The 11,995-nt window shown below is 52.2% G+C and overlaps 1 protein-coding gene across 1 annotated transcript; it reads right to left on the bottom strand.

The window, feature by feature from the left end:
* Positions 1-917: 917 nt before the first annotated feature.
* LOC130843030 (zinc finger protein ZFP2-like) lies at positions 918-4,006 on the bottom strand. The gene is made up of 5 exons (XM_057719701.1): positions 3,911-4,006; positions 3,466-3,587; positions 2,951-3,060; positions 2,069-2,579; positions 918-1,983 (listed from the first exon to the last, which is right to left on the bottom strand). Exons 1-5 carry the CDS (start codon positions 4,004-4,006, stop codon positions 918-920), a joined length of 1,905 nt encoding a protein of 634 aa, XP_057575684.1.
* Positions 4,007-11,995: the final 7,989 nt, after the last annotated feature.

Raw genomic sequence — 11,995 nt, 5'->3', positions numbered from 1 at the left:
GTCACGAGAGGGCCACCGTCTGCAACTCAAGGAGAGAGGCCTCAGGAGAAACCAGCCCCGCCCACACCCTGTTGCAGGACCGTGAGAAAGTAGACTTTCTGCCATTCAAGCCCCCAGCCTGTGGTCTTTTGCCGTGGCAGCCGGAGCAAACGAATACAGTGAGTGAGCTACAACAAGCTCCCACTGGACAAACCCTCCCGGCAGAGACGGCAGATCGTGCGGCGAATAGGCAGCCGTTTAACAGAGAATCACGTTTATTCTGGGTGAAGTGCCAGGTACCCAGACGGCTGGCTGCCCCAGCAGAGGAGTTCAGCACCGCGGACAGCAGCTGGCCTGACCCACGGTATGGCCTGGAGGGACTGGAAAGAACGAGCCGGCCAGTCCCCTCCACGTAGCCCCAGGAACCCACCTGAGGGAAACAAGAGGGACCATGAGACCAAACGGGTTTTGCCAGCGTGTGTTGAAGAAGGGTGTGGAATTCTCACAAATAACTGTTGGTTGATGGCAGGGGCTGGCAAAGGGCCAGAGAGTAACTACTTTACGTTTTGCAAACCACAGAAGCTCTCTCTTGTATTCTTTTTACTTTATTTTACAACCTTTCCAAAATGTGAAAGCGATTCTTACCTTGGAGGCCATGTGAAAGCAGGACTGGCCCCACGGGCTGAGGTTTACCAACCCCTGCCTGGTCTACTCTCTCCCCCAGGACAGGACCAGGGATAAATTTTGGAGCCTGGTGCAAAATGAAAATATGCCACCCTCTGTCCTGAGATTATTAAGTATCTCAAAATGGTGACTGTAGAGCGTGAGACCGACCGTGGGCCCTGTGTGGTTGCACAGGTGGCGCACTGGTGAAGCAGGCCTGTCCTCAGGGAATTCTCAGGAATGTGTCACAAGGGCGTCTCTTGACGTCCCTAATTCTAGAGACAACGGGAATGGGTGGCGGTTATCTGGGAGGGTGGCCTTCTGCCCAGGTTAGGCTCCCCAGCAGGCAGCACCGCAGCACTGTGGGTCTTCTGGTGGCAGGTGAGGTTCCCGATGCGCCTGAAGGCCTTGCCGCACGCCTTGCACTCGTAGGGCCGTTCCCCGGTATGGATCCTCCCGTGCGCGGTCAGTGTGGGCCGGTGCCAGAAGGCCTTCCCGCACTGCCCGCACTGGTAGGCCTTCTCCCCAGTGTGGATTCGGCCGTGCTGGACCAGGGTGGACTTCCGCACGAAGGCCTTGCCGCACATGCCGCACTGGAAGGGCCTCTCATCGCTGTGGATGGCCTGATGCTGGAGCAGGAAGGACACCTTCCGGAAGCTTCTCCCGCACTCACCACAGCGGTAGGGCTTCTCGCCAGTGTGAATCCGCAGGTGGATGGAGAGGTGCGCCTTCTGGCTAAAGGTCTTGCCGCACTCGAGGGGCCTCTCCCCCGTGTGGGTCCGCCGGTGCACGGTGAGGTAGCCCTTCTGGCTGTAGGATTTCCCGCAGGCGCCGCACTGGAACGGCTTCTCGCCGGTGTGGCTGCGCCGGTGCACCACAAGCTGCACGTTCTGGTTGAAGGCCTTGCCGCACTCGGCGCAGCTGAAGGGCCGCTCGCCGGTGTGGATCCTCTCGTGCAGGATCAGCGCGGAGGACTTGGTGAAGCGCCTGCCGCACTGGCGGCACTGGTAGGCCTTCTCCCCGCTGTGCGTCTGCTGGTGCTCCACCAGGGTCATGCTCTGCGCGAAGGCCTTGCCGCACTCGTAGCACTTGAACGGCCGCTCGCCCGTGTGCGTGCGGTGGTGGTTGACCAGGTCGGATTTCTTGCAGAAGGCCTTCCCGCACACCCAGCACGCGTGGGGCCTCTCGCCCGTGGGGGCCCGCTGGTGCCCGAGGAGGGACGAGCGCTTGGTGAAGCGCTTCCCGCACAGGTCACACACAAAGGGCTTCTCCCCGGTGTGGATGCGCTGGTGGTCCACCAGGTTGGTGATGAGGATGAAGGCCTTGCCACAGTCGCCGCACCTGTACGGCCGCTCGCCGGTGTGCGTGCGCTGGTGCCTGACCCAGCTGCATGTTCTGCACAAAGGCCTGGCCGCACTCGGTGCACCTGTAGGGCCTCTCGCCCGTGTGGATGCGCCGGTGCACCCTAAGGTTGGCACGCTGGTTGAAGGCCTTGCCGCACTTGGTGCACGCGAACAGCTTTTCGCCGGTGTGGACGCGCCGGTGCACCGTGAGCGTGGCGTTCCGGAGGAAGCGTCTCCCACACTCGCCGCAAGCAAAGGGCTTGTCCAGGGCGTGCGCACGCTGGTGTTGCGCCAGCTCTGCGCGCTGCACAAGGGCCTCCTCGCACTCCTGGCCCACGCAGGGCTTCTCAGCAACAGCAGCGGCTCCCTGGGGGCTCTCCCAATCAGGATTGCGAGGGCCGCACTTGTGGGGTCCCCTCCCTCCTGGAATTCCTGGTTGGGGGTCTTCTGGCTGACGCTCTGAAGTTGTCCCGGCCTCTCCTGATGCAGAGCCCCAGGCGCAGCCCCCTCCCAGCTCTTCCAGGGCCAGCTCAGGGGATACTCCTGCAGGGACAGCTTCCACCGGGCCCTTCCCCTCCAGTCTGGACTCCAAATCTGAGAGAGAAGGAAAACACAAACGTGGCCCACGTCAGCTGCTCCCAGACTGGAAGGGGTAAGGGCTGGGGGCTGGAAAAGCAAAGTGAAGCCTCCGCAAGCACTTGCCCAGGGCTCTAGTGGGCAGGTGCAATGGACGGAATATATGTGCTACCCCCGAAATTCCTATGTGGAAATCCTAATCCCCAGGTGATGGCATTAGGTGGGGCTTTGGGGAGGTGATGAGGTCATAAAGGCAGCGTCCTCATGAATGGGATTGCTGAGCTAATTTCTGTAAGATCTCTCTCACGCCCTCCTCCTCGTGAGGACACAGTGAGAAGGCGCTACCTATGAACCAGGAACAGGGCCCTCCCCAGAATCCCCCATTTCACCCAGGGAGCTCAGATTCCAGAAGTTCTCAAGCATCACATCCTTGTACAGGTCCCTCTGAGCCAGCTCCAGCTGCTGCCACTCCTCCTGCGTGACGTCCACAGCCACGTCTCTGAATGTCACCAACCCGTGACAGCAAAGACACCTGGTTCAACCAGGCCCGTGTGGCTGGAGGAGCAGGGGAAGTGGGGCAAGGCCCTGGCCTCAGTGGGTCCTCGCAGGGAAGACCTCCCTCCCCCAACACAGAATGCCACCAGCACACAGTAGGTGCTCAAGAAACGGCAGCTGTCATTAGGATGACATTATTACAGGGCCGCGACTGGGTTTGGTTTGGGGCTTGAGGGCTGTGTGACAGTCCCCAAGGCCCCCAAGTTTCGATGATTCTCTATAAGGACTTGCGGGACTCGGCATAAAGTTGTACTCATGGCCACCCCACCCCAGGTGACGGGCACAGGCCCCAGAGGGGGGCTCCAGTAGGGTCTCGTTTGACTCTGGCCACACAGCCTGAGCTGCCCACAAGGAGGAGGGCATGGGGCTGGCATTACTCACCAGGGCGTTGTCAGTCAGCAGCGGGGCAGCCATCCCTGCACTGCCCACGGTGACCAGAGGATGGGCGGCAGGGTCTGGGGGCTGACGGGGCTGTGGTGGAGGGAGGGGAGGGGGACCATGGGAGACCAGGCCTAGCCCTGCCCCGTGGATGCACGGGCGCGCATGCGCGCGCGCGCACGCACGCACACACACACACACACACACACACACACACACACACACACACCCCTACCTTTTCTCACACACACACACACACACACACACCCACACACACCCACCTTTTCTCATCCAGAGAAACAGACACGGCACACACACCCATGGGCTCATGCTACGCAGACACACCCAGAGTATGGCTGGGGGAGTGGGGCTGCCTCTCCCAGGCGGGATCAGACCCAAGTGGCGGAGCCCCCCACTGCCCCAGGCCCCGGCTTACACTTGGGGTCCAGCTCTGCTACCAGATGAGAGGCCCCAGGAACAAAGGCCCAGGGACGGAGCTGCAGAGTGTTCATGACGCCCCTGACGGCTCTGTGCTACGTCAGCTTCCTCTGGCCACCATCCCTGACCCAGCTCGTGGGGCTCTGGAGCGAACCGGGGCCTCTCTCCCCAGCGCTGACCCAGCGCTTGCCTGCCACTCTCCTTTAACACTTGTCACCTGGGCTGGTAAACTGTGAGGCTGCGGGAGCTGGATACCTGGGCTTCAATTCTGGCTTTGCCACTTACCTGCTGGGTAGCTTTGGGCAAGTTACTCAACCTCTCTGTGCCTCAGTTTCCTCATCTGGAAAATGGGCATAAGCTCCCCACCTCATGGGGTCATGATGAGGTTTCAACAAATTAGTATAAGTAACTCTCTGTGAACAGTGCTTGCCATATGGTAAGGGATGTATGTCTTATTACTGTTGTTATTATTTTATTATCACCATCTGTATACTCAACATTCTTCTTAATACACTGGGCTTCACTTTATTATCCTTTAACCCAGTACTCTGCAAAGGCTTTGGCCCACAAGTAGCCCCCACCAGCACCCCGCTCTCCTTTTTCATTATGGTCAAATACACATAACATTTACCATTTTACCCATTTTAAGTGTACAATTCAGTGGCATTTAGCACATTCATAATGAGTAACCATTACCACTATCTAGTTCCAAAACATTTCATCACTCTCAAAAGGAAACCTCGCACACGTGAAGCAGGCTGTCCCCATTCCCTCCCCACCCCAGGCCCTGGCGACCACCAGTCTGCTTTCTGCCTCCATGGATGTGCCTATTCTGGACATTTCACACACATGGACCCCTACACTGTGTGGCCCTTTGTGTCTGGCTTGTTTCACTGAGCTGGGGTTATTTGAGTTTCACCCATGTGGTAGCGTGTATCAGGACCTCATTCCTTTTCATGGCTGAATAATATTTTGTTATCCATTCTTTTGCTAATGGACATTAGGGTTCACCTTTTTGCTGTTTTAATGCTACCATGAATATAAACAGTCAGGTGCAAACATGCCTTGGAGATACTGTGGGTTAGGTTTCCAACCATTGCAAGAAGGCAAATGTCGCAATAAGGAGAGTCACACAATTTTTTTGGTTTCCCAGGGCATATAAAGTTATGTTTCTATTATACTGTAATCTGTTAAGTTTGCAATAGCACGATGTCTCAAAAAAAAAGTACATACCTTAATTTTAAAATCCTTTATTGCTAAATGATGCTGAATGTCATCTGAGCCTTCAGTGAGTTGTGTATTTTTGCGATAATAACGTCAAAGATCACTGATCACAGATCACCATAACAAGTAATTTTTAAAAGCTTGAAGTATTTTGAGAATTGCCAAGATGTGACACACAGACACGAAGTGAGCAAATGCTGTCGGGAAAATGGCACCAATACGCTTGCTCAATGCAGGGTTGCCACACACCTCCAATTCGTAAAAAACGCAGCATCTAAGAAACACAATAAAACGAGATATCTCTGTATGTATTTGAGTAAATAAGGTGTGCGCACATTCTAAATACCATATGTATGTGCACATGAGATGTAACCACACACTAAATACCATATGTACATGCATATAAGATATGCAGGTGCTGAGATACATGACGTGTATAAGGTGTATACACACTAAATATCACATATACATGTAGGTATGGTAAGTAAACTCTAAATACCGTATTCCCTTGTAAGTAAGGTGTATATATAAAAATACACTAAATACTGTATATACATGTATATAATAGTCTATTTTATACGTGCGCACATTAAATACCATAATTACAGTAATACATGCGACTACATCAAATACCGTATATATGTATATACGTGTACTCTACTAAAAACTGTTTTTCGTTGACTCCAAAAGACCATAGGTTGAAAGAAATCATGATTTTATCTCACTAAGGAAAAAAAAAATCTGCCAATTAAACCACAACATACCGTCTGTGGTGAGATACATCCTAATTTCGGAGATATGAAAGTGTGAAAAAAAATGCATCTTTGAACTAAGGAGTAAAGTTGAATATCTGGTTCCGACTGAAACGGCCCAGGAACACAAGCTCTGACATTCCCTGGCTGCACCCCACTGCCTGGCACGCGCCCCGACTAGGAGAGCACTGTTCTGACAGAGGCCAGATCCTGGGTCCAGACCGCCCAGGTTCCAGTCTCAGCTCTGCCGCGTCCTAGCTGTGTGTCCCTGGGCAGGTCACTTAGCTTCTCAGTTTCCTCCTCTGTATGGGGAGGCACTAATACCCCTACCTTATAGGGTTGTTGTGAGAATTAAGTGAGTGAATACAGATAAAGACCTAGATTGGTGGCAGACACGGGTCTTCCTAAGTGTGGTAATTAAGTCGCACTAACTGCCCCCACCCCCCACCCGCCGCTGCGGGGGCCTTTTCTTTTCCAGTGCCTCGGTTTTCTCATCTGCAGAGTGGGGAAGTCACGGTGCATAACGGATCGGGCTCCTGCAAGGGTTTAACGAGCCAAGAGTGCGTCTCTCACTTCATCGGTATCAGCATCACCGGGGAGCTTAGGCGGCCACGGCCCGGGGCGGGGTGTGGGGGGGGGGGTAGGCAGGGGCGCACCCAGGACATCAGGGCCGGTCTTCCAGGGGGAGGGGGGCCCAAGGATCTGCATCTCTGACGACCTCCGGGCGGGCGACGCTGGCACTGCTGGGGCGGGACACCCCTCTGCGGGGCGCGGAGTGAGGACTTAGCTAAGCACTCAGCTTAGCTCACTAAGCACTAAGCACTCAGCTCAACGCCCGGCACGGAGGAAATCAACGCTCCGTGACTGCCAGCGGCGGCGGGGCCGTTACTATTACCTAAACAACAGCGAGAGCGGAACAGCTCCGGTGGATGGAGCCCCGCGGAGCACCTCGGCCACAGGGGCAGTCCTCGCACCCAACGTCCAGGCGGGGAAACTGAGGCACGCAGGGGCGGGGATTCAGAGCCCCCTCCGGGGTCCCTCCCACGACGAAAACCCGGCGGACCAGTAAACGGCGGACAGCGCGGACTCACCGGTGGCCGAGGGGCGGCAGAGGAGCTCCGGCCGCGGTCTGTCCGGTGAGAACGCGGTCTGCGCGTGCGCGGCCCCGCTTCTTCCGCCCCCGCGCCGCGCGAGGCCACGCCCACCTCCGCGCTCCCAGACACCTCCGCGCGCCGACCGGGGTGGGCGGGGACCGAGGTGGGGGGAGGAAGAGGGATTGGAGGGGAGGAGGGAGATGAAAGAGGGGCTCGGAGAGAGTGGGAGGCGAGGGGCAGAGGAAGGAGGGAGGAGGGGAGAGAGGAAGAGAAGGAGGGGGAGATGGGGAGGGGGAGAAGGAAAAGGAGGGGCAGGAGGGGTGGGGGAACGGGGGTTGGGAAGGAGAGCCGGGAGGGGAGGGAGATGCAGGGATGAAGAGGAAAAAGGAGTTGCTTCAACAATACTGAAGGAAAAAAAAGAAACCCACCAAGAATTGATTGGAACTGGTTGAGAGACAGATCTGCCCCGTTCAAATCCCAGCTCTGTGTCCTTGGACCAGTGTCCTAATGCTTCCTCGTCTGTGAAGAGGTTGCAGTTGGGAAACCTGCACTCTCTATGGGGCTGTTGTGTGGGTTACGGGTGTGAATTGGTATGAAGGCCTTTCAACAGGAACTGGGGCCCTCAAAGCAGCGCTGTCCGACCCAACTGTCTGTCCAGATGCAGAAGTTCTGTATCCGCGATGTCCAGTATGCTGGCCACGGGCCGCGTGTGGCTGTTGAGCACAGACATGTGGCTAGTGTGGCCATGAAACTGAATTTTTAGTTGTACTTAATCTGATAAATTAAAATGTTCTTAGCTCCTATGGCTATTGGCTACTGCTTTGGATTTTGTAGCTCTAAAGCCTTAGCTGTTTTCATGACAGCTTCTCATATTTATGTATGTATGTATGTATGTATTGGCTGGGTTGGGTCTTCGTTACTGCACACGGGCTTTCTCTAGTTGCGGTGAGCGGGGGCTACTCTTTGTGTTGCGCGGGCTCCTCATTGCCGTGGCTTCTCTTGTTGTGGAGCACAGGCTCTAGGCACGTGGGCTTCAGTAGTTGCGGCACATGGGCTCTAAAGCGCAGCCTCAGTAGTTGTGGTGCACGGGCTTAGTTGCTCCATGACATGTGGGATCTTCCTGGAGCAGGGATTGAACCCGTGTCCCCAGCATTGGCAGGCAGATTCTTAACCACTGCGCCACCTAGGAAGCTCTTCTCTTGTATTTTATAACAGTTTAATGGGCCCTCTTAAAAACTCTACAGCAATAACGGCCCTTAGGGGGTCTTTTTTAAGTGCCAGGGATTGTCCTAAGCACTTGACCTAGAGTAACCTTTGAATCCTCGCGATATAGCTATGAGATGTTCCCTCTCGCTGTATAAAACAAGTCTTACTACTATTATCATTCGAGTGTGTACTATGTGCTACCCACCCCCCAAACTCTTGACACATATATCATGCCATTTAACTGCAGGAGGAGAGGCTTAGGTGGAAAATATTTGGGAAAGGCCACAGGACAGGGTCAGCAAGGTGGGGGTAGCATGTGGTTGTGTTTTGCCTCTGTTTGGATCTGAGCTAGAAGATCCTGGAGCTCGCAAAGATGCAGCAGGCAGAACAGAACCCGCCTACCCTGAAGCTGTGGTTTCCACCCCAGGGTGCCTGTGTGGTCCTAGGACTGGGGCCCTCAAGCTACCTCTTCCCATAAGCTGGTTTTTTTTTTAATTGCTCCTCTTTCCCCCCATTTCCTTTTCCCTTTAAAAATTTTCTCTGGGAATTTCCTGGCGGTCCAGTAGTTGGGACTCCGTGTGTCCACTGCGGAGGGCCTGAGTTCAATCCCTGGTAAGGAAGCTAAGATCAGGAACTAAGATCCCCCCAGCCACGTGGCACGCCCAAATAAGTAAATAAATAATCTCTTGTTTTCGATATTAAAAATGACCATGATTTTTTGCAGCTCCTGCCATCAGGAGCTGGACTCCATTTTCCCATTCCCTGAATATGTTTTGTCCTTGGGAGGTTGCTTTGACCCATAGAAGATGGCAGACATGATGCTGTAGGATTTGGGTGGTTAGACCTTCTGATTCTGACACCAGTTCCAATGTGTGTGTGTTTTTCCCAAAACCACCAAGCAGTTCTCCGACACCAGCTGGGAGTTGGAGACGTTAACTACCTGGAGACAGCATCAGTTAGTGATACCAGTACACCTTCCCAGAATGATTGTATCTGCCTTACAGTGTTGTGATGGAGAACAGATGAAGTAATACAGTGAAAGCAATTAGAACAGTTCTTGGCACATAGAGGGTTCTATTTTATTATCACTTCCTAAGGTTGATGTGAGGTCCAAGTGCAACCATGCTCCATGCCTATTATCAGAACACGTTCCCCTGGGGTGTATTGGTCTTCCAAGACCAGGGAGAAATATTAGAAGGGGATTAAATTCATCCATATCCCCACTCACTCACCCCCCACCATCATCATTACCTTAGGAGACTGCATAGATGTTCCATTTCCTTCATCATAGATACTCATTTACTCAATCAATATTCCCCAATGCATGAAAATTCATAGGGGGAGTTTTCCTTTTGCCCAAGTTTCTTAAAAGTGCTGCCTACATGGAATGTCGATGTTTATTTATAGGTGATCACCTGCTTTACAGACAGGGGCAGGTGTGAAGTTGGCATTTTTCACTGTTGAATTCAGTGTAGCACAGGGAGGTTGGTGTCAGCAGAAGTGTGTGGAAAGAGGGAGGAGAGAATTAGGTCAAGGAGCCTGAGGTTTTTTTTCTTTCTTTCCCCCTTAGTGGTGGAGGAGAGGCTGTTCTAAGTATATGAATATGTAGAATTTCTGCATCTTCTGACCGGCAGGAATCTCAAGAGACAGGAGGCTTCAGGGTGCATTGAGGGTCATTCGCTCCGCAAATACCTGAGCACCTCCCCTGTGCCAGGCACTGTTCTAGGGGCTGGGAATCCAGCAGGGAGCAAACCAAACTGCTTGGTCTTCCAGAGCCACCAGCGCTGATTTCTGAGCCTGATCAGAGGTCATAAGATGGAAGGCGAAGGGGCAGCCTCTCTAAGAAGGGGACATCTGAGCAGAGTCCCAGTTAGCAACGACTGCTGTATGCATATCTGGAGGAAGGACAGCCTCCTCTCACCCCCAGGTTCACTGGAGCCTTGCTCGGAAGACAGGAAAAATTGGCAGCACCCAAGGATCTGTCCTTACGAGGTTGGCTAAGTACATTAGGCTTCATTTGGGTAAGAAATGGTGAGGCAGAGTTGAATATACTGATGTGGAAGGAGCTCTGAGTTACAGTATTAAATGAACAAACAAACAACAATTGACCACAGTGTATCTTGTGTATTCTCATTTGTGTTTTCTAAAAGGATATATATATAACTATATATAGTATATATATATATACTTTATATATGTGACTAATTATGTATAGACATACAAAGTATATATATACTTATAGCTGTATAACTATATAGCATATATGTGTGTATATACATACATATATATGTATATCTAGAGAGAGAGACAGAGAGAGAGAGAAGTAGAAGAAACACTATGACTTCTGCATAGATTGTGAATCTATTGAGATGCTTCTCTGAAAGTTGGCAAATAGCTGCTCACTAAAGGTCCCTGACCCTGCTGCCTTGTTCCATCCTAGGTATCACCCAAAAGGGTGCCAGTTGTTGGTGATTAAAATTCTCAGACTGGCTCCTACTTCTGTACAGGTTGCTAATTTATTGACATGTGTCAGTGAGAGAGACAGAGCAGAGTGTACTTACTCTAGCTCCCCAAACTAGGACCCTCATGGTGCCCTTTCAAAAAGTGATGATGAAATCCTACAAGCCTTCAGGACAGTATAGGGAAGAAGACATCTTACCTCCCATGTACTTTTTTATTGATGTATAGTTGATTTACAGTGTCGTATTAGTTTCTGCTGTACAGCAAAGTGATTCAGATATCCATATGTGTGCATTCTTCTTTCATATTCTTTTCCATTATGATTTATCACAGGATGTTGAATATAGTCCCCTGTGCTGCACAGTGGGACCGTGTTGTTCATCCATCCTATAGATACTAGTTTGCATCTGCGCACCCCAACCTCCCACTCCATCCCTCCCCCATTGCCTCCCAGGTACTGTCACTCAGAACTATTTGATTTTTTCAGTGTGTGGGCACATGTCTTTGATTTCAGAAAGACGTTTTAAACCACCGTACATCTCATGTCAACATTGTATCCCAATTTTTTATTTACTCATTTTACCCTAATCTTTTAAAAGCTTACCAATTTTCCCATTTTATGCATTTGTGATTCATTTAAGAGCTTATTTGATACAACACTCAACAGGGACGAAAGAATATATGGCAAAGAACAATGTTCTCCTCATCCTCCAACATTGGGTTCTCTTCTGGCAACCACAACTATCAGTTTCTTTGGAAATCTTCAAGAGATGCTGTACAGACGCACACACGCGCGCACGCACACACACACACACATCCCTCATCTGATCCTAACAGGTCCAGCAAACCAAGGAATCAAAAGGTAGCACTGTCTTTCCCATCACTGGTGGTCTAGATCCTTGGGAGGGTGATGTGGGTTTCCATGGTAATCAACCGTCTCCCAGGGATGGAAAGAAAAGACACGTTGGCTGCCCAAGGGTGGATCTGGGTTCCTCTCTGGGAGGAGAGGACTCTTGTGGAGACCCAGGCCAAAGGCAGAAGGAGTTTGAACTGCCCGCCATCACCCAGCCCCCTCCCTGGGGAATGTGCAAACCCTATTTTTGGATGAGGCTGGGAAGGGGAGGGCTGTCTCTTCTGGTGTTGAAAAGCCTTCTGAAGTAGGCTGTCTGTAGTGTAGGACAGAGGGATGGGGTCGGGGGCAGACTTTGGAACCAGTGAGTCTCAGGTCTGAACCACAGCTCTGCTAATTATTGGCTGTGTGAACCACGTAATTTGGTTTAATAGTGATCAGAAGGATGCCTGCTCTGTGCCAGGCAGTGGGTATCAG

Source organism: Hippopotamus amphibius, unplaced genomic scaffold (genome assembly GCF_030028045.1).
Source record: "Hippopotamus amphibius kiboko isolate mHipAmp2 unplaced genomic scaffold, mHipAmp2.hap2 H_1, whole genome shotgun sequence".
NCBI classification, from domain to species: domain Eukaryota; kingdom Metazoa; phylum Chordata; class Mammalia; order Artiodactyla; family Hippopotamidae; genus Hippopotamus; species Hippopotamus amphibius.
This window is presented reverse-complemented; position numbering and strand designations above follow the sequence as displayed.